This window comes from Ranitomeya variabilis, chromosome 2 (genome assembly GCF_051348905.1).
Source record: "Ranitomeya variabilis isolate aRanVar5 chromosome 2, aRanVar5.hap1, whole genome shotgun sequence".
NCBI lineage: Eukaryota > Metazoa > Chordata > Amphibia > Anura > Dendrobatidae > Ranitomeya > Ranitomeya variabilis.
This window is the reverse complement of record NC_135233.1, coordinates 448,826,118-448,852,834: the sequence shown is the minus strand read 5'-3', so window position 1 is coordinate 448,852,834 and position 26,717 is coordinate 448,826,118. Positions and strand designations below refer to the sequence as shown.

The following is a 26,717-nucleotide window of genomic DNA, read 5'->3' as shown; positions in this document are numbered from 1 at the left end:
TTTTTAGGAATGACCCTAGTTCTGCTACTATCATACAGGTCAAATCACTTCTCATCCTTCTACTCGTAGGTTTGATTGATTTGTTATTTGGAAGTTCTATACGGGACTCTCAAAATCGCAAGACTGTATCATTATTTTACTTTATATCTGCTGATAGTTCTGACTAATAAGTAGTTGCATGGTACCACCTATAAGAGGGTACAGATGTAGCAGTCACACCTGGGACCTGGGGTCTAAGATCCCGGGGTCACATAATAATAATACACCAGTATAATAAATGGCACATGGTAGGTATGGGGCTCTGTTACACATTTTGAATTGGGGCTCAGGAACTCCATGATTGATAGTATATAACATTGCTGTTTACATGACTGGTTTCCCAAAGGCCCGATCATCTTCATGATAAGGTTTGTGACTGTCAGTCAATAAATTATCATCTACAATCTGATAATATGTGAACAAATCTGATGGGAGTGTTTTTCCCCAGACCGGGGATTGACATGAGTGGAGTGCTGCTCTGAAGCCATAGGAGCTAATGTGCAGAGAGAAATACTGCTCTGAAGCAATTGCTGCTAATGTGCTCCTGTGGTTTTGTTAATTCTCCAGGATGGTTTTGTCGGTCCTTGATGTGAATGTGCCAAGCTGGGGGTCAGTTGTACGTGAAGACCCTGGCCTTGGGGGCCGATGCTTGTGGACTGCGAGCTCCCTGCATGTGTCTCAATGTAATTACATCATCTTGTGCTCTGTTTAGCCGTTAAAATGAGTCCCTGTGCCACATAATGGCGGCTTTTTCTAGTGCGTGGGGAAAGCAAATAGACGTTTGTAGAGCAGTTTGCATATTTGCTTGGCAGGGAATCAGGAGATAATGGAATAGGAGCGATGTTTCTGTACAGAATCATTTCCTGAAAAATACGTTCAATTAAATGAGAATGTCTGTGTGTTCTGTCAGAGCACACATACCGGGCAGCGAAGATCTCCGAGAAAATGCTGGAGATTGTGTCCTTTAAATTGGTAACTTTTTTCCCATATTCATGAGGTATGAATATTTTTTGTAATTATTTCTTAAATTGATATAGCGTATGACCTTTGCAGACTAAAAAATAAAAAAAGCTATGGTCACGTCTGTCACCTTCTTGTTGTTACCCTTCCAAATATATGTTATAGGGTATAACCACCTAGGACGACATGAGGGTTTGTTTGTAGTCTGTTACCATGGAGACTCATGAGTTTGCATAAAGCTGTATGCGCAAAATAGATGTGTAATGGTTGACGAACGTTCCTGTAGTTATTACACTCTTATGCTTCTTTTTTCAGTATCTGATCTCCAAGAAGAAGGCATCAATGCCATCAATCTGCCGCTTAATCCGATTCCTTATGAATTGGACCCGGAGGATACCATGTTGGGTGAGTTATAATCCTGTCACTGGTATTTGCTGGCTATTCCTCATTTGTTTTAGATAATATGTATTTTTTTTCCTAAAGAGGAGAATGAGGTGAGGACCATGATTGACCCCTACTCTAGAAGTGACCTGCGACTACAGGAGCTCATGAAGGTACATGATATTTACTATGTATTCTGTTCTGTCACTAAAGCATCATCGTTGTATAATAAAAGGCGAACAACTTTGTAATATACTTTGTGTTCCAATTCCTCAGTGTTTTCAGGATCTCTGCTGGTTGTCAGTGAATAGGAATAGTTGCGGAAACGTAAAGACTTAGGTCCCGATTCATCATTTGTGGCGAAGTCCCACTTCTTTTTTCGTCTTGTGTGTAGGGATTCACTGTCTCTGGTAGGCATCAGGCGTTGGGTCGCGTTCACACTCGCAGTGTAGTTTTTATTGCTTTCCACAGGTTGCCCAGCACCAAAACAACATCATCCTAAACATAAATCCTTAGACTTGTCCAGGCGCTAACTACACAGGACAGACCCTGGCTACTCATACACTGCCGAGCTAGCCCCAGCTTTGTCAGACAGAACAGCTATCGTCCATAGCACCCACTGATACTTGCGGTTCTGTGGCCTGAACATTTAATCGTGATCACATATGTCAATGCGTGTTCACCTGGACAGATTACAGTCCTTTCTCCCGGACTTACACGTCATACACCCAAGTGGCACAATCCCACCAGTCTCGGTATCCCCTTCACCCTGTTTAAAGTATCAAGTATGTAGAACTCATACGTTCACAATGTTTATTCACCGTAATACTTTATTCATTATTTATAGTCTGAACGTTTCCCAGCACATTATTCTGCATGGAGGCAGCTATTTTTTTTGTTTCCACGTGATCCTTAATTCCTTGTTTCTGACCATTAGAATTTTTATTTTCCCTAGGACATCATAATAATAATAATAATAATAATTTTATTTCTATAGCGCCGACATGTTCCGCAGCACCTTACATTTTAGAGGGGACTTGTACAGACAATAGACATTAAGCATAACAATAAACACAACAGATACTAAGAGGAATGAGGGCCCTGCTCACAAGCTTACAATCATAGACAGCCATAAGGTCAGTCGCTGGTGTATACTTATGCCAGTGTTGGTATATAGGTAGCATCATTTATTATCGGGCCCATGATTCCCTCCCATACCTCAGTTTGTTTTATGCAGGCTCTTTGCTTCTGCACGTTTCACATATGTGTGATATTACCTTACAAGATAGCTTTTATAGCTTTGAATTACAGCTTTTTGCATCTAGTACAATGGCCGCCGCACACAATGGCGCTTTTAAGTGAATATCTGGAATGTTTTCTCTGCATTATTCTCATAGAGTCTTTGTATCACTCTGCCCGTTAAACAAACCCTATACAATGCGATGGAATTGTTCTATGCAAGCATTAAGTAGACGTGTTCATCTGTTCCTTTCCATGATTTCACTTGCAATTTGTTTAGAAAGTGTAATAGAAATTGGTCAATGCATCGGCGCCCGTGGGGTCGGCAGAATAAACAATCCATTGCGGCGACGTCTTGGCAATTTTCGCATTATCTTGTTAAGTGTATGCTTTGCTTTGTGACTAAAAAGGATTTCTCCCACAGAAATGGATAAAACATTTCCTTGGTATGAGGCCGCTAATGTTTGTGACTTTGTCTGTCTCCCCAGGTTCTAATTGACTGGATTAATGATGTGCTGGTGGGAGAGCGAATTATAGTGAAGGACCTTGCGGAGGATCTCTATGACGGGCAGGTTCTGCAGAAACTTTTTGGTAAGAAAATAGATTGAATAGAGTAGAGAAATGGGGGTGGTGAAGAGTTCATGGACGACTGAGTGAAAACATCTGGGGTCTAGATTACACATTCACAATAGCAGGCGGCATTGTCATACAGAAGTTATCACTCCATTAATCTGGAACAATGTGGAGACCTTGTCGCACTGCGCAGGAGGCAACTTCCAGGGGAGAAAAAGGATTTATTATCACATTATAGGCTGAGGGAGATGAAGGATTTAGTCACGTTACAGGTGCTGTTCTGAGGATGCAGTTAGATGGGAGACTTCTGCCCTAGAAAAAACTTCTTGTCATTAGGTAACCATTTATATTATATATACATTGTATCTACTTTATATGTAGAAAATACACAGGTTGTATCCAGTGTTCGTGCATGATATACTATATTCAGTGCATTGGAGACACCTCCGAAATTGTGTAGAATTACTTCCTAGAAAAGCGGGAGCTGTGATATATACAGGGGGACCAACTCCATATTAAAGGGAACTTGTCACCAGGTTTGCCCGGTATAAAGTACAGTCTCCACCTTTAAGGCTGCTTTTACGGCATTCTAGTATGCTGTATACATGTTCCCAAGCCCCTCTGCATTGTACACAGTCCAGTCTAATGGGCGTCTCTGGTCTCAATCCAGCGCCTCTTCTCTTCCTACAATCGTCGTCCTCCTTGCCTGCTTCATGTGGATGACGAGTCCGATATCATCCACACAGTGTCCCCCAGTCTCGCTTCTGCGCAGGCGCATTTCACTCTGTGCTGCTGAGGACAGAGCAAAGTACATGCATTGCGCATACACCAGGAAAGGCCAAGGAGCGCCGATGACTGAAGCAAAGCCGGCGCATGCGCACCACAATTCTTTCCTCTGTCTTCAGCAGGGCGGAGAGTAATGCACCAGTGCCGGAGCGCGATGGAGGACACTATGTGGATGACGTAGGATTAGTGATGAGCAGACCCTTGGAATTTCCAGTTCTTTGGGTTCGACCGAACTTCAGTTCAAAGTTCAGTTCGGGTACCAGAATTGTACCCAAACTTGAACCTGAAAACGAAATCAATGGGGACCCGAATTTTGAAGCCGGAAAATCTCTCTCCTCCCTGATCTGTAAAATGGATTTACAGGAGAAGTCCGTCTTCAGAGTTCAGCAACTGACACCAGATTTCTTGTACAAACCCCAAACTTTACAGTTCGGATTCGCTCTACGTAAGATGTATCATCCACATGAAACAAGAAAGGAGGACGGCGATCATAAGAAAAGAAGAGGCACCGGAGCAAGGCCAGACAACCATTAGATTGGAACGCGCCATCTGTGGGTACAATACATGATCTTTTAGTGCTCGGGGACATGTATGCAACATACTACGATGCTATAAAAGCGGCCTCAAAGGTGATGGCCATACATTATATTGGGAAAACCTGGTGAGACGTTCCCTTTACTAGGTCTAGAATTGGAGGTCAGAAAAGCTCCTGTCTCAGTGCTTTTGTCCTTATAGTGTATTTATACTGACACCAAATATATGTAAGATATATTTATTCTGGCACCAGATGGGTATCAGCATATATACATTATTCATATATCGGGTGTTACTATAATTAAGTTTTACCTTTTATATCTGTACATCATTGTAAATACATTATATGTTGTATCATCGTAGGTAAGTTCTCCATTGTGTCAGCAGCCTGTATACATACCTTTCAATATAAATAAGTCTCATTACCGCCTCCTCGGTGTAATTTTTTCCATTTATTTAATAAAACCTATAATGACATGCATCGCCAGTGTAACCTTCCCCCGACCTGGCTTACAGATCATGTTTACCTCAGTAAAAAATGTAAGCTCCATTCACGCTTGTGTTAAAACCTAGCGACCCTGCCTGTGTTTAATATGAGGCTCATTGATTTCCAATGCAATATCTCCGCCTGTAGATAGGGCCGAAAGATGCATCTGAGCTTTCAGCGGCTCTGTTTCTGGCGAGTCTGATCCATCCACTCATCTCTTTTCATCTCTGTGTACTCGAGCCACACACCGTCTCTTCAGTGAGTACAGGGCTGCGGCTCCCTGCTCTTAAGTCCAGCTTATTTTCTTCTTCCTATTATTTTATAGATTTTTTAAAATATTTATATATAGTTATTTTGTTATACTGACAATATATAACAATACTTTGTCTGCCAGTTTCAGACTTTTTGCAAAAGGTATGGAATGGGTTAAAAAAAAAAAAAAAAAGGATAAGAAATGCTCATCCCTGCTGCCACACGGCTCAATAAACTGAGTAGCGGCTTGTGTGTATGTACTCACCCGAAGGGGGTAGTCAGATGGACCAAGAACGAACCGACATGCACGGACTGGTCAGCGGCTCTACCCAACTGAGCATGACAGCTGCATAGAAATATATGAAGCTGTCACGCTCAGGTGGGGAGTGCTGCCGGCCAGTTTATGCATTGCCGTCCAATCTTGGTCCAATTTGTATTACCGTCTGACCGCACCATTAAAGAAGCATCATTTAAAGGGGTTGTATGGGCAAAAAAAAAAAGTTTCCCAAGGCCTTGGTGAGGTAAAAGATGACATAAAATGATACTCGCCTAATGGCACCCACCTGTATCTGGAGCTGACCGTTCCGTTTTCTGCATTGACACAGACAGAAGAGATGCCATTATTCTGCCTGCAGCAGGACCACTGTGGCCTGTGACTGGCTGCAGTGGTCAATTGACTTGAGCAGAAAAATATCCAATGACAGGCGGGTTAAGTCACCTGACAGCTGCAGCCAGTCACAGGATGCTGCTGGTTGAACAGTGACGTCTCCTCTGTGTCAGCGCAGACCACAGAGCGGCGTGCGCTGAATCCAGATGAATGTCAGTAGGTAAGTAGAAGTTAGTTAGTAATTTGTATGCCTCCAACTTCCTGGTAAACTTTTTTTTTTCCTCGAACAACCCCTTTAACCAATACATAAAAACGTTATTATTTTATTCTTTCTGCTCTGCTATGCTGTCATTTCTGGTAACTTATTAATGAATCGGAATCTCAGGTTAAATAGTACTATAAATGATTAGTTACGAATCCATGACTGCAATCGAAGAGTCTGTGTGCAATAGCTTTTTCCTTATGTCTTGTCTTACAATCCAGAAAAGCTGGAAGGAGAAAAGCTGAACGTGGCTGAAGTCACACAGTCCGAAATTGCCCAAAAGCAGAAACTGCAAACAGTCTTGGAGAAGATCAATGAGACCCTGAAACTTCCTCCAAGAAGCATTAAGTGGAATGTAGACTGTGAGTTCCCACTACATCTCCTCACCACTACTTAACCTTAATGGAAACCACTCTGACAAGTGCTACAACACAGTGATACAGAAAAAATATCGGAATCGACCTTGTATGTGAAGCAGTATAAAGGACGTGGAGTTGTCACTATAACCTGCTTAAGCATTTAGTAAAGTAGTAAAAATAGTCCAAGATTAGAAAAACATGTCGGCTCAAATACTGAAGGCTTCGTTCACACAGTGGTATTTGGTAAGGTTTTGAAGTTGCAGATTTTTATCAGTTAAATTCGGTTACTTTTTTTTTTTTATTGCGTTTTTGAGTGCGCTTTTTCACATGCTTTTGTATCGCGCTTTTGTCTCTTTTTGGCATGTCATGTTTTAATTCAAGCAGCTTTGTTTTGTATACTTCTTGGTTGACGTGTTGCGGATTTCAAACACGCACGGCAGGTCAGTATACGCATTATAAAAAATGTATGTAATTTCTATAAATCCGATCCATTTTGCTGGATCTGTAATTCTGTAACTCTGGATTTTTTGCACAGTCAAAAATACGCAGCATCAAAAACGCATCGTGAGAACATAACCTAATACAGCTCACTACTTCTGGACAGTTGTTGCAGTGTTTTCTCCTAGCAGCCATGTTTTTCTATTGCTGTGAATTGTGGTAATTGTACCTAGATTTTTAGATTCATTCATAGATGGGTTGACCAAACATATAGCCTTGCCACATCTACGCACAATAACCGTGACATACTCCGCTTTATGTAATCTCTTTATATTTCAGCTGTTCATGCCAAATCTGTAGTGGCCATCCTCCATCTTTTGGTTGCCTTATCTCAGTATTTCCGAGCTCCTATCAGACTTCCGGATCATGTGTCAATACAAGTGGTGGTTGTACAGGTAGGTAATATTTGATAATTTTTTCTGGTCAGAGGCATCAAAAAGAAGATATTCCATTTTATCCTAAGTACAAAGTAATAACACCTTGGCATTTCATAACAATTTCCCTTTTTTTTTGTACAGAACAAACATTTACTGACTTTGGGCTTTTTGCTTTCAATTTTGGATTTTTCTACTTAGGCCTCATTCAGACGTCAGTTTTTTCCACGTGTCATCAGTTTATCTTGTACGTGGAGAAAAAAAAAATGTCTCCACCTTCTCGTTTTTGTCAGTCGATGAAAATCGGACTGCACTCAGGTATCATCTGAGTGTGGTCTGATTTTTTTTCATGGAACCATTGACTTGCATTGTTGATTTTGATCCACTGCTCGGATGAAAATCGGACACGTATCTGTATTTTTAAATGGACCACTCGGTCTGGAAAAAAATCGGACATGTGCAAAGCCCGTAGACTATCATAGGTATGAGGAAAATCATGGATAGCACGTGTACTAGAGAAACTGATAATGTGCTGCGAATTATGTAAGTGCTATATAAAAATAAAGATTATTATTATTATTATTATTATCTGACATCTGAATGAGCCTTTATACACAGAAGAAAATCAAAGCCAATTAACCAGTCATCACTGTATAAGGTTCTTGGGCAAAAAAATCTGTCAGATGAATAAATAATCTAATGATGTAACTTCCATGTCACTTTGATTATGTCTTATTCCACAGAAATATATTTAAAGGGACAGAACTGTTCAAACTAAATCCCGACGCTCGGTGCATCATGGCGGGGCCAATCATTTGATTACACCTTCCCACCTACTTGTTTTCCCACAATCTCCACCCCTTCTTCTTTGATTGACAGCTCTGGCTTCTTAGAGCCAGAAAAGGTTGGAGATAAATGGATGAAATAATTGCACCGAACGCCTGTACTTGGTGTGAACAGTCTTTCTGTGATGACAATGTCCCTTTAAAGAGGACCTGTCACCAGGCGGAAAGTGGGCAGATTTTGCTCTTATTTTATTCCCGCTGCTCTCCCGAGTATTGCTTTTTTGTGTTGTTGCTGCTGCTTTTTAATCTGCCATACGGTTTCAGATATATGATCCTTTTTTATTTTGTGCTATTTTTTATGGTGTCGCTTCTATGTAGCCATGTATTTAGGTTGCCCTGCATAATTACCTATACCCCTTGGTAAATAGCACACAATAAAAAGGCCCATATCTCTGGAACCATATGGTGGATTTCTAAGCGGAAAAAAAAATATTCAGGAGAACAGCGGTAATAAAATAAAAGCAAAAACTGGCCCCTTTTGTGCTGGTGATGGCTTATTAGTATCTCATCAGTTTATTTCTATTTTGGAAACCTCAATAATGTGCAATACCGTATATCATGTCTATAATATGTACTGTCTGTATCCCCCTCCAAGTTAGGCGACTACGCTAATGATACTAAAATCAGATCATCCCCATTAATTTGCACATTTGTCAACCTTTTTTTGACACGTAATAAATAGATGTCAGATGGATAATGAGCCACAGAACACATTTATTTGGCAAATTTGATATACAGCAACGTAGAACAGTCTGGACAATGAAGGTGGGACTGAAAAAATTATCAAAAAAAGAAAGAAATTAAGTAGAACGCTCTCTAAAAATCACTAGTAAATACTGCTATGGGTTTTCAGATGAATGGGAAAGTCGTAGGTATTTCTGCAAGAAATCTTCTCGTGAATATATATCCTTAGTTGTCCTCTTCTGTCCAAATTTTATCAATTCTTTTCAATTCAAGCTATATTTCTAGGGTTACAGTAAGGCTAGGTTCACATTGCGTTAGTGGGTGATCGCTAACGGACAGCGTTGCATGGCGAAAATGTCGCAATTAACGCCGTGCAACGGGTCCGTTAGCGCGCCCATTGACAGCAATGAAAATTTCGCCTGTAGCGCATCGCTAGCGCGTGCCTTTTTCGGCTCGCGCTAGCGATGTGCCGTTCTCTTGTGACGCGCCGCGGACGCTGCTTGCAGCGTCCGCGGCGCGCCCGAGGTCCGTTCCCCGCTCTCGCAGATCGGGGATCTGCGAGAGCGGGGACGTTAACGCGACCCCTAAACGCGGCCCCGAAAAATACATTGCGTTAGCGCAATCCGCTAGCGCTAGCGCTAAACGGATTGCCCTAACGCAATGTGAACCTAGCCTTAGGGTTTTCCTGTTTATTCTGAGCCCTGAAGGTAAAATCTGAGTGTGTAAACTTCTGACGCTTTTCTTTTATTCTACCCATGCCTCTCAAATCAAAAGGAAGCACCTTTACCAAGTAGTATTGATTATAAAATCTCTCTCGTTTTATGTATCCAGCTCCCGTGCAGACCTATGTGTCTCCAAGCTTACTGACTCCACACAAACCCTGTGCAGTCTGACAGCAGAAGAGGAGACAGATTCCAGAGAGTGTTTGTAGTCTGTAGCCATATGCACACAGAGGTCTAAATAGGATCTATTCTCACAAAATGAGAGGAATTCTTAATCAAGGCTAGTTCTTACAATTACTTCATTTCCATTTTAGATGCATTGCAGGACTCTGCCAAAGTGCTATTTTTTTACATCTAAAGCACAGGAGCAATTAATTTCAGTTGCAAAATCATGCAAACTCTTTTATATATATTTTATAAAACAAATCCCATTGTGTTGGGGAGACTTTCTTGCTAGGTGTATGAGCCGTACTCAGTTGTGTGAGGTTATTCTGTTTCAGAAGCTGGACGGAATGCTGCAGTCTCGTCAGATCCAGGAGGAAATAACCGGTGACACCGAGTATGTGATCATCATTTCTGTCTGATGGTTTTTAATGTAGAACAGATGTGTATGAGCCAACTAATCTGATATCAATGTGCTTGAGGGGAAAGCAGAGGACAGTCCAGTCCCAATCTGCCAGCCTGACCGGGACAGTCGGCACATATAAAGTACAGTCCTCTATGTGGGGTATCATCCATGTATTCAGTGAGGTAGTCTAACCAAATTTATTTTACTAAAGGGTTAATGCAACTGTAGGGTCACTGTACTGGGCTCTCATCCTGAGTTACATTCTGTTTTATACTCCAGAGCTGCACTCACTATTCTGCTGGTGCAGTCACTGTGTACATACATTACATTACTGATCTGGAGTTACATCCTGTATTATGCTCCAGAGCTGCACTTACTATTCTGCTGGTGCAGTCACTGTGTACATACATTACATTACTGATCCTGTACTGATCCTGAGTTACGTCCGGTATTATACTCCGGAGCTGCACTCACTATTCTGCTGGTGCAGTCACTGTGTACATACATTACATTACTGATCCCGAGTTACATCCTGTATTATGCTCCAGAGCTGCACTCACTATTCTGCTGGTGCAGTCACTGTGTACATACATTACATTACTGATCCTGAGTTACATCCTGTATTATACTCAAGAGCTGCACTCACTATTCTGCTGGTGCAGTCACTGTGTACATACATTACATTACTGATCCTGTACTGATCCTGAGTTACATCCTGTATTATACTCCAGAGCTGCACTCACTATTCTGCTGGTGCAGTCACTGTGTACATACATTACATTACTGATCCTGAGTTACATCCTGTATTATACGCCAGAGCTGCACTCACTATTCTGCTGGTGCAGTCACTGTGTACATACATCACATTACTGATCCCAAGTTACATCCTGTTTTATACTCCAGAGCTGCATTCAGTATTCTGCTGGTGCAGTCACCATGTACATACATTACATAACTGATCCTGTACTGATCCTAGTTTACATTCTGTATTATACTCCAGAGCTGCACTCACTATTCTGCTGGTGCAGTCACCGTGTACATACATTGCATTACTGATCCTGTACTGATAGTAGTATACATCCTGTATTATACTCCAGAGCTGCACTCACTATTCTGCTGGTGCAGGCACCGTGTACATACATTACATTACTGATCCTGAGTTACATCCTGTATTATACTCCAGAGCTGCACTCACTATTCTGCTGGTGCAGGCACCGTGTACATACATTACATTACTGATCCGGAGTTACATCCTGTATTATACTCCAGAGCTGCGCTCACTATTCTGCTGGTGCAGTCACCGTGTACATACATTACATTACTGATCCTGTACTGATCCTGAGTTACATCCTGTATTATACCCCAGATCTGCACTCACTATTCTGCTGGTGCAGTCACTGTGTACATACATTACGTTACTGATCCTGAGTTACATCCTGTATTATACCCCACAGCTGCACTCACTATTCTGCTGGTGCAGTCACCGTGTACATACATTACATTACTGATCCTGAGTTACATCCTGTATTATACTCCAGAGCTGCACTCACTATTCTGCTGGTGCAGTCACCGTGTACATACATTACATTACTGATCCTGAGTTACATCCTGTATTATACCCCAGAGCTGCACTCACTATTCTGCTGGTGCAGTCACCGTGTACATACATTACATTACTGATCCGGAGTTACATTCTGTATTATACTCCAGAGCTGGAATCTCACTCATTACTGTATTTTGCTGAAGACATTCCCCATGATACAAATCACCAGGGTAAGATCATGCAGACACATAACAAGGGTAAGCATTCTTAACAAAAATAAAATACAAAAAAATGGCTTTTACATCAACTTTTTCCACATTGGAATAGATAGGGTTTAGAGAGGATGTCATAATTACATGGACGTTCTTAAAAATTAATGGACTATTTCTTCTGTTTTATTTCCAAAGGGCCTTATCAGGAAGACATGGTGAGTGTAATGGATGTCTCATGTGATTTACAAATTAGAAATATTATATTAAAATTCCATAAAATGCCAATAGTCCGTCATCCCTGCTATTTGGATGGATATAGATTCTATCAATGAGTGGAGCATTGGGGTGCATGCAGACAGATCACTTCCTCCTCGAAGCCTCGTCCTGGGGATCGGTGGCGGTCCCTCTGGTGGTTCCTTCAGTGATCAACAAATTATCACCTATACTGTGGACCGATGATGTCAGGAACAATAGCTGTCAGCCGAATATGTCATCTAAAGCAATAGATCATCAGCCTGTGGATGTATGCAAAAAGCTTTTCATCCACTATTAGCAAATGGAGATTTTGGAAAATGAATATTTGATTTCCTCTGCAGTGAAATGAGCCAGTATTAAAGGGGTGATCTAGTAATATGTTATTGATGAGCTATTTACAGGATGGGTCACCAGTAACAGATTGGTGGGGGTCCAACACCTGGGACCCCACCGATCAGATGGTTTTTGCTCTGGTGCTTGGTGGATGTAAATATTTTGATTGGAGGTGCTAAGCGCCGCTCTAATCAACATGTGATAGCCACAGCTGGCTCCTGTTATTTACATAAAAACTGTGCTACAGTAGCCAGCAGCAGCCGCTACACGGTGATCAGCGCTGCACTCAGCAGCTTCGCTCAAAGTGTTTACATCTGCTCAACACCAGAGCAAAAACAGGTGATCAGAGCGGGCGCCGGGCATCATACCCCTACCGATCTGCTATCGAGGACCTATGTTGGTAATAGATCATCAACACCACATGCCTGGCCAACCTTTTTAAGTGACTTGAGGATGGGAGGGATCCTTGAGGCAAGATTCCCGGTGATAATCTAAGTTCAAAATGTTTTTATTTTTCAACAACGTATGTATTTCCATTATTCCTGTGTTTAATGCTTTTATGTTTTGTCTTTGTAGAGAGAGATGCTTTCGATACACTTTTTGACCACGCACCCGATAAACTAAATGTGGTTAAAAAGGTTAGTTATGGGGGGAATTGGAAACGCTCTTCTATTTATTTACAGGGATAATGTTATTTAAAAAAAAAAAGTAAGCTAAATAGATTTCACATTGAAAATAATAACCACTGACAGCGGCTTTTCTTCTATGAAAATAAAAGGACCAGATGTTGAAATTTTAACTTTCCGATACATCTCTGATGTCAGGAGGCCTCCATACACATCAAGTGGTTGTCCAAACCTGCCGATTTCAGCGGGACCATCGCTCATCTAATATGTATGGGGTCCTTGTTGATGCTACCATAGCAGTTAGCAATGTCAACGTATTGAAGGGAAGAAAAAGACATGGAGCCTGCACTTGTCAGGAAATGATGGAAGTTCATTGTTCTGAACGATTAATTATTGTTTCTTTTCAAACTTATAGACTTTGATAACTTTTGTCAATAAACACCTCAATAAACTGAACTTGGAAGTGACAGAGCTGGAGACACAGGTAAGAAGTGATTCTATGTTCTTATTAACAACTACTTATTCATTTATTTGAGTTTGTAAAAATATAATTTGTAAAAGACTTAAAAGTATTTCTATTTAAACTGTTTATATTTTGCCCTAACTTTTACTTGTCTTGATCCAGTAAGCAGTGTAAAGTATAGTGTTTGGTTTTTTTTTTATATTCTGGATAGCATGGCCAGATCCAGGGTCAGATCTGTATGGATACATGTGAATACTCTTTCTCCGCTAGATGTAATATACACATACATTATAGTACATGGGTGAAGTGTACTAACCAGCACATAAAAGACACATAGTCAATAAGTACCCATGGAAACTAAAATGAAAACCTCAATTTTTTACACTACAAGTTGCGTGCAAAAAGTTAGAAAGCCGAAAAATAGACACAACAATATGTATGACAAAGTGATTTAACTGAATAACTGTATGTATAAAAAAAGTTGTACAATGTTTGTGTTTTTGTAGTTTGCAGATGGCGTCTATCTTGTACTATTGATGGGTCTTTTGGAAGGATATTTTGTGCCTCTTCACAATTTTTTCCTCACTCCAGACAGCTTTGAGCAAAAGGTAATTCTATATTAATGTATCTCCATATTTATTTATTGTAATAAATATTGATATATGCTCTTGAGAATCAAAGTTATATATATATATATATATACGGTATAAGTGTATATATTGTGTTGTACAATTTGTTATTAATGGGGCCTAATAATATAAAGTCCCCATGTCATGACAAGTTACTGGAAGGTATATGTGCAAGAACTAAAGGCCCCATACAAATGATACTAAGGTCCACCATTGTTGAACCCACCATTGTTTTGGAAGAGTAGGATCTGGCTGATGTCGGGTAAGAAGGATCCGCTTTGCTGAATTTCAGCGGTCGACTCTTTTCTTCTCCCGGAGGATAAGCAGCTGCCAGATGACTTTGGCAGTGACTTTCTCATAGAGAACAGAGGAGTGTTTAGCTGAGCCCAGCGTTCCTATGTGTGGGGAATTGGATGAGAAAGTTGTCAGTTTGGCCGAAGGGTATCCAATGTGTGTAGGGGCCTTAAGCTACGCAGACGCAGGGTAACAATGCAGCTATCAACACATTTCACATGCTTGCCAACTGTTCTTAATTTGCCAGAACTATCCTGAATTTACAGATACAGTCCCAGGAAATTTGATCTCTCAAAAGTCAGGGTTTCCCTTGAAGGTGTTCGTGGGAGTGTCGAATGGGAGTTACATATCTTCATTCTCCCAGAACTATTTTGCCCCCTGTCTATTGACTTTCTGAAGCCTCTTCCAGTGGCCTTCACGGCTCATCTTTGCCCACCTAAAGGGCGTTCTGATTAGTTAGCTAGCATCTAGCAATGGCTCACACAAGGGGGCGCTCTCCCACGCCTTACAGTCAAGCAATCACTAGATTTAATGTTACAGGTAAAGGCTGTATCTGTACATTCTCCATGTCATCAGGATGGTTTTGTGAATTTTCTTTCACTTTTGCACTTTTGCTGAAGGGCGAAAACAAGTTGATAAAATCCATTTTCACAGATATTTCCTTTGTGCTGATGCTTAGTTTAATGTGTAGCAAACATGTTGAGTCTTGTCTTGGCAGAAAGGAAGTACTGCAATAATAATTACTATAATACAGGCTGGTAGTGACATATTGCACCGTGCTAATGATTATTAACACGGTGGAAAAGTGTTAAGGGGAATGTCTCATTAGCAAACGACATATTGTAGTAACCAAATTTTTATATAACCATCTCGATTTAAAGCAAATGCTGAAAATGCAGATTAATAATAGTCTTTCGCTTCATTAATTATTGCATTGTTGTCCTTTTTTGGGGTGTTTTTCTTTGCCTGTTTAGCTTCTAATTTAGCTTCTAATTCTCCTTTTAATTTTCACCTTTTTTTAAGTATATTTAATGTGTTCACTATCATGAGCAAGGTATGGGTGTTTCCAGTTTTTTTCAGCTGATTCATTATTTGTGTCTTTTTCAAAAATGTCAAAAAAATTTGGTGCAAATGTACTCCAGTCCCCACCCTAAGAGTGATGTTATGTAGACCTGAAATGTTGGCACCAGTTTTGCGACACTTGCGACTTTTTCACTAAAAAGTAATAAAAAAGTGAAAAACAAAAATAAAGACCATTTTTGACTTTGCACCAAATTCATGAACCGATTGCGCCATTTTGAAGAATTTAGCAGAAAAAAAAGACAATGAATACCGCAAGACAAAAAAGAAAGTGGACTTAAAAAAAAAAAACACAAATGATGAATTGGGGCCAAAATGCTAACTCACCTACAATATTCTAGCCGTGCACTGGCATCCTACAAAATTCTCCTGAAATACTCTGTGCTGTAGTGTGAATATTTAGAAGGATCATCTTTATTCTCATTTGCACAAGGAGAGACTAGAAGCAATGGGATGAAACTGAATAGGAGGAGACACAGATTAGAAAAAACTTTTATCAGTTAGGGAGATCAATGAGTGGAGCAGGCGGCCATGACAGGTGGTGAGTTCTCCTTCAATGGAAGTCTTCAAACAGAGGTTGGACAGACATCTGTCTGGGATGGTTTAGTGAATCTTGCTTTGAGCAGGGGGTTGGACCAGATGACCCAGGAGGTCCCTTCCAACTCTACCATTCTATGATTCTATGTCTCCATATTATTAAAGCCCTTTTCCGATTTCTCTAGGTCGTAAATGTATCCTTTGCATTTGAACTCATGCAAGACGGCGGCCTTGAGAAGCCAAAGCCAAGGCCAGAAGGTTAGTTCAGTCTTCATCCTGTTGTGTTATTATTGTTCCCCTCCACTTTGATGGTTTCTGATCTCTCTGTTTTACCCTCAGACATAGTGAATTGTGACTTGAAATCCACGCTCAGAGTCCTGTACAATCTCTTCACCAAATATCGCAGTGTGGAATAACGCAGCCCCAACGAGAGGAAGAAATCCAGAAAAAAAAAAAAGTCTGAAAAGCTTCACATCTATTCACTATGTTTATTTAATGCTTGAGAAAAAGGGAACATTTGATATATTTTTGGATTATTTTTAAGACTGTTTCATATACATTGCCATCTAAAACCAAAATCCAAGTTATAGGAGAATGGTAATTAAGCACTCAGTTAAACAATCAGATGGTGCTTTTTTTTTTTTTTTACACTGCCATCTTGTTTTTGGGTTCCATCCGTCATTTCATGGCCTTTTTTACCCTATTTTTTTAAAATCCATGTTCCTAAAAACTCTGCCTAGCTGTCTCTTATTTATTCGGAAGATAACTGGGTGACAACCAATATGCAATCAATATGTATGCGAATATGTGGGTTGTCACCCAACTTTATGGTCTCTGAATGGTAATTTTTGTGCTGTTGTGCAATTAAAAACGCATCCCTTATGGAGGTTTTGTAGTTTAAGGCCTCATTCAGGCGTCCATTTTTTACGTACAAGTCATCCGTGATTTTGACTGATAGCACTCATACCTATGATAGTTTATGGGGCCATTTACATGTCTGATTTTTCCTCAGACCGAGTGGACCCTGGAAAATATCGGAGACATGTCTCATTTTGATGCGAGGGTCAGATCAAAATCACCAATGCAAGTCAATAGTCTGTTCAAAACAGCTGACATGTGCCGGAAAAGATGTGAGCTCACCGCCAGAGCCAACATCAAAGGGAGTCCGACATCGGCGTACATTTAGGCTATGTGCACACGTTCAGGATTTTTCTCGTTTTTTTCGGCCGTTTTCCGCTGAAAAAAAAAACGCTTAAAAAACGCATACATAAGCATCCCATCATTTTTAATGCATTATACAATTTTTGTGCACATGATGAAAAAAAACGCAGCATGTTCATTAACTTTGCGGATTTGTCGCGTTTTTGCCGCTATTTAATGCATTAGGAAGCTCTGGAAATAAACTCACAAAAAAACGCGAGAAAAACGCAAAAAAAACACATGCGGATTTCCTGCAGAAAAAGTCCGGTTTTATTCAGGAAAATTCTGCAGAAAATCCTGACGTGTGCACATAGCCTTACGACCGATGTTGGAAGGGTGTTAAAGGGAATCTGTTAGCAGGTTTTTGATGTATCACTTAGTTATGGGTGCAGCAGTTGTGATACAATCACAGTTTTCTCTGCGGCAGATCTAGCAGAGCTCGGACTTCTGAGCCCTGTATAACCCCCGCCTACAGCACTGATAAAATACAGACACACTTTATATCTATTTAGTATCTGCTTCTGCCTATTACGGTACTCACAATTCTATTTTCTGGTTTGTTTGTTTTTATGAGGTTAGCATTCCTCAAAATATTGACTTTTAGAACAGATCCAATAATGCCTCTTTCCTAAAAAAAACTAAAACCTGACCATTCCAAATCATTGTAACCAAATATTGCTATACACTGAGCCATTCTGACTGTTAAAACTTGGGTAGAGGTGAAAAATGACAATGAAACCTAGACCAATAAAATTAAATAGAAAATAATTGTACGCACTAATGGACCATTTCTAGAAAAAAAAATTGTGTTTGAAAAGGTTGTAAAAAAAAAAATGATGTTACTTATGCAGAATGTGACGGTGTTAATTTCCATGAAAATGTCTTAGTCTGAACTCATTTAACACATAATTTATGGCTTTTGCAAATTTTCCGCTAATGAATAACTGCTGCAGGTCTGTAATTTACCTGCTGTGAAAATTAAGAGGTTGAAATATATATACGAGGAAAGCTCGGCGTGGCGCTAATCTGCCACCGATACGGAACACGCAGGCCATTGTGTCAGGTGTTTCTTTCCTAAATCAAGTATAATATCACGACGATCCCCCACAGGATCTACAAATGGATTCATTGTAAGTCATGTTCTCCCGTACGAAATTGGCGCTATGTTTACACCCGCACCGTAGCGAGGAATTTCGGTCGCATACCATTTCAATAATAATATAATATTTCACCTATTGTGATAATTGGCCGTGGCTTGGCTGGGCGCCATCCGCTTGCCAAATGACATTATTAGATTTTCTGGGTTTTATTTTGTAAAAATTGTCTTAACTCCGAAGCTTAATGATGAAATTATTTTTATATTTCTAGTTTTATACATAGTCTTAATGTAGGACATAAAACATTAAAGAGGGTTTTCTCATAGAGAAAAAATTGCTCAAGAGAGTTAGAAAATATTTTCTCCCCTCCTAAATATTCTGAAGTGGGGGGGTGGTTAGTTAGTTGGCATATTGCCACATATGTATCATTGCATTCTGAAATTAAAGCATGATGCATAGTTAAGGGTCTTTTTGCTGCATTTTGGGAGTGGAAAATGAGCAGAATCTCCCAAGCTTTTGTAGAGTTTCTTCTCAGTGGTTCCGTGCACACTGCATCTTTTAAACTTGGGTGAACCTGTCGAGTTTTTCAAAGAGAAAACACTTCAGAAAGTTTTTCTTCCTGAAATGTCTTTGTGTTTTTCAATTGTTTCCTCAGTCGTTTTTGGATGACTTCTTTTTTCAGCTGGCAGTTTTTTGGATGGTTTTCCCATAGTTTTTGTGATAACTTTTTTTTACTGTTGTTTTTGATCATTTTTCATTTCACAGAATTAGTAAAGAAACTGTTGGTTTTTTTTTTAAGCAAAAACGATCGCAAAGCACTTAAGAAGATGTCCGGTTGTCTTCTGGACGTCTTATGATCTTTCCCATTGACTTACATTGTAAAGTACGGAGCGTTTTCAGAGCAGAAAAGGGCAGAAGAATGGACACGTTACTTCTTTTAACTGTTTGGCGTTTTTAGAAACCTGAAGGGTTTAAAAAACGTTCGAAAGCCGGAACATGTTGTATTTACATAGAATTGCTTGTGTTCACTCTTTTGAACGTTTTTCAAAATTTTTTTTGCAGACGGCTGCGGCAGCAGAATCTGCCTGGAAAAGGCGTTGTGTGCACGTAGCTTGCTCCAAAAGCTCCGAAAAAAGCTCTTTGTGCATTTCTTAGGTTGAAAGAGACATAGACCCATCAAGTTCACTAACTATGTTCACTCTGTTCACCCAGACTTTTTTTTTTTTTTAAGGTGGAAACTACTTCAGGACATGCTCCTTTTTGAGGAGTTTTTCTTTTTTTGAACAGTTTCCTGATGCAGTTTTGAAAGCTTGTTTTTTTTCCCAAAGTTTTTTTTTTTGCAGTTTTTTAAGGGTATGTTTGAATCTATTACCTCTTTTCTGGTTATCATGTTTACTCAACTCAAAATGTATCAATAGGACATTTCATTAATTGTTATACTGGAATAGAAAACCATAATTGCATTCATCAAAACCAGCACCACACATGTCCGCAGGTTCTGTGTAATCTTAGTCCTATTCACTTCAATTGAGCTGAGCTGTAATACCAGACATAACACATATACTGTGGTGGCGCTGTTTCTGGAAGAGAACTGTCATGTTTTTCTAATTCTGGACACTTTCTTTTACCCTCATTCAGGCGTCCTTGTTTTTCATGAATAATGCATGTACACTTTATGGTATTTGGGACTTTTCACTAAGTGTCCACAAAAAAAAAAATTTGAAGCATGTCCATTTTTGATCCTAATCACAAATCAAACTCACCCATTTATGTTTATGGGTCTTTGAGAAATTGGGGCAGTAGGCGGATGCCAACCTAGTTGCATCCCAGTGATGAAAATTTGATTTAAAAAGATGATGAAAGTTGTTTAGTTTTTCCATGTATGCAAAAATAAAAATAAAGTTTCAATGGGGCCCTTAGCGGGCAATAGGCACAATAATGGCAGGGCAATCTTGGTAATTAGCAATAATTAGTGCAATATGATTCTTTTTCATTAATAAGTTGGAATATGGATTTATTTGTTAAACATTTTTTTCAATTTACTAGTCATTATTGGTCCAATTATGGACCAAGAGTTTTCCATGACCAGCAGCCGAGAAATATATAATTGGCTTATTTTTGCAAATATCATTGTATATTTGGTTCCCTGTGACATTGTTTCGTAGAATTGGATGGCACGTGATAACAGGAGCTCAAAAAAAAAATGTCTGCATTATACTAAACACTACATTTGTATTTGTATGATTAATTTGGTTCATTTAATATTTATGGGGCTTTTTACTATTATATTTCATCACATGATTTCTTTATTCTATTTATGCACAATGTAGAAGGATAAATTATATTAAGCTTTACTAAAACTAAATCTTCTGCACTCATTACCATAGACATGGAAGGTGCAGCCATCACGGAGACATTCTACCGCATGGCATATAGTTTCCCTAAAGATGTAATTGCGTCTATTTTATCAAATATTATTTTACCGTCTGTCCTCTTTTCTGTTTAAAATTTGGCATCTGTTTTTGTGTTGGATGATTCTTTTCAAAGGTATTTCAGTGCAAGGATCACAATTTTCCTCTGCATTAGATCTTCGTGGGGGCGCTATTGCCTTCATCCCTATAGAAAAATGAAGTGGCGAAGATTGGTATTGCAGCTGTGAAAAGTTTTAGAAACTTTAATCAAAGCCATTTTACATTAGAAATAGTGGATGCCTTATTTTATCAGAACAGACAGATGTATATATCTATATAAGTGTATCACCGTGAGGCTTTCAAAGAACACAATAATGGTGCAAAATGGTTGACTTCAGTCTGTCACAGTGTTAAACAGCTGCCACAATGTACATGTCGTTGTTTTGTATTCTGCAATCTATATTTTTATGTTGCTGTTCATAAAATGAAGAAAATTATATTTGTACCGTGATGTGTGACATATTATGCTTTTTTTCACTAAAAATAAAGAAACTTCATGACATTTTGAGTGATTGGTATTAGTTCTTCCGCACTGTATGTTAATCTTGTTGGTCCGGCAGGCATAGTTTCTGCGGTCTCCATCCTTCCTCCCGACTTCTCTATCACTCCTATCGGACAGGACCGTATGGGAGTAGAATAAAAGTTATTTTTTTCTATGCAGAGGCGTTTGAGGACTTTCTACAATGCTGTAAAAGAGGCCTTAAAGGGAAGGTACCGCGTTTGTAGATCATTAATAAATCAATGTAATGTAGCATAACATGCTGTTATAACCAAGTTTTTAATACATTTGAAACATATTTTGTGTGTTATATGAGTTTAAAGAAGGCACTGGGGGCTGACATCTTGCTTTCACAGTAGCAGCAGGACACTAACAGTGTCACAATATATGGCACCCCATGGTCATAGGAGATAACAGATGGACGCTGACCCTATCTATTGTAATAGAACTGTCACTGCTGTGAACCGTAGAAGAAGAAGGCTAGTACTCGACCTCTGTGGAGGTGACGGTGCTAGTGAACAGAGCCAGTAGTCCCATCGATAATAAAATATATAATCACTGCACTCGTACAGGAGAAGGTTTGCTTCAAGTGGATAATTTATTGGTGAAATGTGAGGCGACAGGAAAAAATTAGCGTTTCGGCCAATCAATGGCCTTGGTCACAATGTCGCCTTTCGTAGGTTCTTTTCCAGAATTTGAACATGTAGTATTGTTGAGGTAGATAAATATGAGGGTGTATACATAAAATCCACACCGAGGGAAAACAATTTTTTCACTGGGGTCCAAAAGACGCCATTCCTACCTTGGCGTCTTTTGGACCCCAGTGAAAAAATGTTTTTCCCTCGGTGTGGATTTTATGTATACACCCTCATATTTATCTACCTCAACGATAGTACATGTTAAAATTCTAGAAAATAACCTATGAAAGGCGACATTGTAATCAAGGCCATTGATTGGCCGAAACGTTAATTTTTTCCTGTCTCACTTTTCACCAATAACTTATCCACTTGAAGCAAACCTTCTCCTGTACGAGTGCAGTGATTATATATTTTATTACTGCCGTGAACTGGGCATGCCTCTGTGGGCTGCACAATTCAAAGTAGTGAAGTGTTCTGCTGCCATATTCATGGGGCCCTGGGATCTGCTAACATAAGCAGTACCGCTTCCAGCAGAACAGATCCTAGACTGACGGCTGACGGGAGTAAAATGCAGGAGAAAAGTATGGGCAGAATAGCAGAGACATCAAGGAGGAACAGTGTACCATTATCTGAGTAGGAGCTTTCAGCTGCTCAGCAGGAGTTGTGATTCATCCAAGATAAGAAGGAGCTGCAGGTCTGCAGTGAAAGGCCTGACATTGTGGAGGGGGTGAGAGAATCATGTAATCTGGGTGAGAGAGACTGATGAGAGAGAAAGAAACAGTAACTGCTGGAGATAGCAGATAACAGGGCAGTCATCCACAAAATGGCGCTGCACTGTGATGCTTCTCTTCATTCTGCCCCAGGGATACTAGACCACCCAAAAGAGGAGGGAAATGGTGATGTCTACAAGAAAACTGGTGGCATCTTCCCTTTAAAGGTGGTGAGCATACTTTATATTGGGAAAACCTGGTGACTGGTTCCATTTAAAGAAAAATCATTTTCCTGTCCTCACCTACACTGATGCAAAGTACCAAACTACAACTGTGTGAGCAAGATTTGGTCCGGACAGTTCCTAGTCTCTCAAATAAATAAGGTTTGGTTAGATACAGGTTGATTGCATTATACGAGTATATAAAAACGTGTTTTTCTGGGTGATTCTGCTTCGTTAATCGCCTGGAAAAAGCACTAGCTAAACGTTCACAAGAATGAACATTATTCATTTTTATGCAAAAACTACTTGTTCATATGTTCAGGCTTTTCAGCATCTTTTAACTGCTAATCCAAAAAATGGCAAGCTGCTAAAAGAAATTAGTGGATTATTCTTTTTTCTGTTTTGAAGATTCTCTATACTTTTCTAATATAGGAAAAAGCTGAGAAGCAAAAAAACCGCAAAAGGGTCTTATATCCAATGATAAAGGACAATGAGGTGCAGGGAATTGCTCATAATAAAACTGCGTCAAGTCTGCTTGGTATCCTGGATCATTCTTAAGGATCTCAGACAAGCCATCTATTGGCTATACTGTACTTTCTAATAGCAGTCAATGTGAAGGTTCAAAAGACGCCTGAGTATGTTTTTTGACCATTTTTGGCAAAATTGTTTGCTTGGAAAATCTCTTGTTTGGTTCTTCACTGTTGAATGGACTTAAAAAAAACATCTAGAAAATGCCAATAAAATAGATGCCCAAAAAACAATGATAAAAGCTAAAAAAAACCTGTAAAAATAGTTTTGACGATAAAAGCTTAAAAAAAAAAAAAAAAAAAACACCAGTGGACAAAAATGTCAAAACAGCACTCACCCAAAAAAGTGTAATAAAAAAAAAGACTAACACCAGTGTTTCCTGAAGAGTCTCCCTTTTGTTGAAAAAGGATGTTGTGTGCACATACCCTTAGTTTGTGTCTTCTACAAGAAAACATTCATACCCCCTGGAGGGTATAATGGATGGTTGGCATCCTAGCAGCCAGAGAAAAAAATGTGCACAAATTCCGCTTATTCGTGTTGAGTTTAGGAAACCTGATACAAGGCCAATTCCAGCTGAAGAACCTGAAACTGCGCCAAAATCCACAACTTTAATTCCTTACTTGGTGACTGTGCAGGTTACTGTTGCAGGAAGATAGATTAGTGCTATATTAATCACTAGGGGAAGGTGATGTGAGTGGCATAAAAGTAAATGCAATGTCATAAATCCAGGCTGCCGGGAGTCGGACCTGCTACATGGCACAGAAGTCTACTGTCTCGTGTGTCCGTGTGATTGGCATATAGCTACTTTGCCGGTGGCCGGCATGACTTTAGTGCCCTGACAGCCCTTTCCCTTCACCTATGTTTCTCTTTACTGATCCCAACACTCTTGGATTCATTACGTCCCTTTTTAACAATGGTGGATCCTCATCATAGAATGAGACTCTATTCGGACACAGCCCACACCTAACACAGTGTTCTGTTTTCTGATCACCACTTGCTGTTAGTGATTAGAAACATTCTTGTTAACATCCCAAATTTCTATTTTTCTATGTTTCTATTCACTGACAGCAACCAGTGATTTTAAAAAGGGCGCAGAAATGTTAATAGTAGAATGATTAGACTTATCTTAGTAGTAGAACTGTGAGCCCCAGCTCCATAACACCCCTGAAATAATTACAATCTGCTCACAACCACTGCTTGCTATCAGTGAATGGAGACATTCCTGTTTAGATCTCAAATCAGTTCTGATGACATCCAACTGGTACTTGTACGTGACATTAACACGGTGCCAAAGCTCTTGCTCTTTCTCTCCACTTTAGTTGTAGCAGCCTGGTCATGTATGAGACTTGCAGATACGACTCCTTTAACTATTATTATTTTTTTTTTTTATATGACTAAGTTTTCCCTGATAATGAGCAATAGACGTGGGCTTTCTTTACATTTTCATCTCGTTGGATCCAGCACGAGGGACTCGCATCTTGTTATTTTTCTGAGCTCAGATTGTTAAGGATACAGGGAGTCACTGTGACATTTGGACGGCTTTCTTTGTTTGTACAGCTATTTTGCAGGCGAGCTGTCGGATTGAGGATGCTTGTATCACTAACATCTGTGACAATAACATGTATCAGTTTCAGATACAATTCTTATCTTCCATTGTTTGGAGCAGGACATGTGCTTATCTGACCTTTGTAAAGTTAAATATTGTTACAGTTATATATTGGGGAATTACTTACAGGGACATTCTCAGAATTGAAAGTTATCCCCCACGCAGTGGACAAGGCATAATTTTCTGATCACTGGGGACTTGACTACTGGAACCCCTAATGATCCTAAAAACATGGCATTGCACCCCAAGAATTGGGCTCATGGAGTCTCGTCATGAACGGAGCAGAGGTGTGCATGCTCAACCTCTGCCCCATTCATTATCCATTTATGCTCCATTCTCAGGAGTGAAAAAAAAAATACGGTAGATCTTTGCGGTGCAGAAGCCATGTCTGATTCTTGCTACCTGCAGTTGGAGCAGCATGAATCTTATATGACAGGTTCCCTTTAAATACAGGATGGCCCGTGTTTACTTACTTCTCTCAATGGTCCTTTTAGAAAAACAGAAAGAAACCACAGGATTGAGTTGCCATTGTGAAGAGTCAAATGAGTATTAAATATTAATCTACTCAAGCGACGTCACAAAAGTGGACCAGACGGGAACATCTGCGGAATTTCACAGGCCCTAAATGTCCTCCATAATCATCCTGCAGCACCGTCCAACACAAACATTCTGAGCAGATAAATTCTTCTGCCTTTTTCTATTAAAAATACTTAAAAGGAGTTGTCCATTACTTTTATATTGATAACCTATTCTCTGGATAAGTTATCACTATCAGATTGCGGGGGGTCCGACGCCCAGCACCCAACTTGATCTGCTGTTGTCACCTTCGGTTTATAGAGCTGTCACAGCAGAAGCTCCTTTTGAAGAGAATAGTGTGCAGGAACAGCATATGGAGCTGGGGTGTACAATTCAATACCCTGCTTACAACTGGCAGCCCCCCAGAGGAGAGAACACGGGTTTGTGGGAGTGCCAGGTGCCGGACCCTAACCATTCTCATACTCATTATTCTTCCAATGGATAGATACCCCGCTGTACTAGGATTTCCCATTGGTCATGGTTGGTATTTGGTGAGTTTCCTTCATGATAATGTGCCATACATCTATGTGATAGCTGCAGCCTATTCCTGCCCTCAGAAGTCTTGCTAGTAAGGGTATGTGCATACGGCATCTTTAAGACATTGGCGGACCACCAACGTTTTGCTAAACAAAGCCACTTTTGGAAAAAGCCTGTGGTCTTTTTCCTGAATCAGTTCTGTTGTCATTTTGCAGCACAGGCATATTTTTTTCTGTAGTTTAAACTATAACTATAAAGTAGCTTCCAAGTGAAAGCCACCCGAAGAATGAACATGTTGCTTCTTTTACCTACTTCACGGTTTCCGAACACTGAAGCAGTTAAACAATGTTGTTTTTAAATTGCTGTGCATTAGGCTAGGGTAGGGGGTTATCAAGCAGACGGTCCCCGGGCTGCATGCGGCCCCTGAGGCTGCTTCATTCGTGATGGCCGCTGACGTCACTGATTCTTTTCAGTTGAATGTGCATCCTTGAACACACATTTAATTGAAATGAATCATGGCGCAGAAACCAGCTCTCTGTGCCGCAATACCAG

General features: G+C 39.9%; 1 protein-coding gene across 2 annotated transcripts in view; it reads left to right on the top strand.

The window, feature by feature from the left end:
- The window catches only part of PARVA (parvin alpha), a 58,941-nt gene extending 37,529 nt beyond the window's left edge, over nucleotides 1-21,412 (top strand). For both annotated transcript variants that reach the window (XM_077287255.1, XM_077287256.1), the window contains exons 2-13: nucleotides 1,315-1,404; nucleotides 1,483-1,553; nucleotides 3,108-3,210; nucleotides 6,342-6,482; nucleotides 7,257-7,372; nucleotides 10,103-10,161; nucleotides 12,121-12,140; nucleotides 13,090-13,151; nucleotides 13,555-13,623; nucleotides 14,109-14,210; nucleotides 16,328-16,400; nucleotides 16,482-21,412. In XM_077287255.1, the coding sequence (XP_077143370.1) occupies nucleotides 1,315-1,404; nucleotides 1,483-1,553; nucleotides 3,108-3,210; nucleotides 6,342-6,482; nucleotides 7,257-7,372; nucleotides 10,103-10,161; nucleotides 12,121-12,140; nucleotides 13,090-13,151; nucleotides 13,555-13,623; nucleotides 14,109-14,210; nucleotides 16,328-16,400; nucleotides 16,482-16,558 (983 nt within the window). In that variant the 3' untranslated portion in view covers nucleotides 16,559-21,412. The remainder of the gene's footprint in view (nucleotides 1-1,314; nucleotides 1,405-1,482; nucleotides 1,554-3,107; nucleotides 3,211-6,341; nucleotides 6,483-7,256; nucleotides 7,373-10,102; nucleotides 10,162-12,120; nucleotides 12,141-13,089; nucleotides 13,152-13,554; nucleotides 13,624-14,108; nucleotides 14,211-16,327; nucleotides 16,401-16,481) is intronic.
- Nucleotides 21,413-26,717: the final 5,305 nt, after the last annotated feature.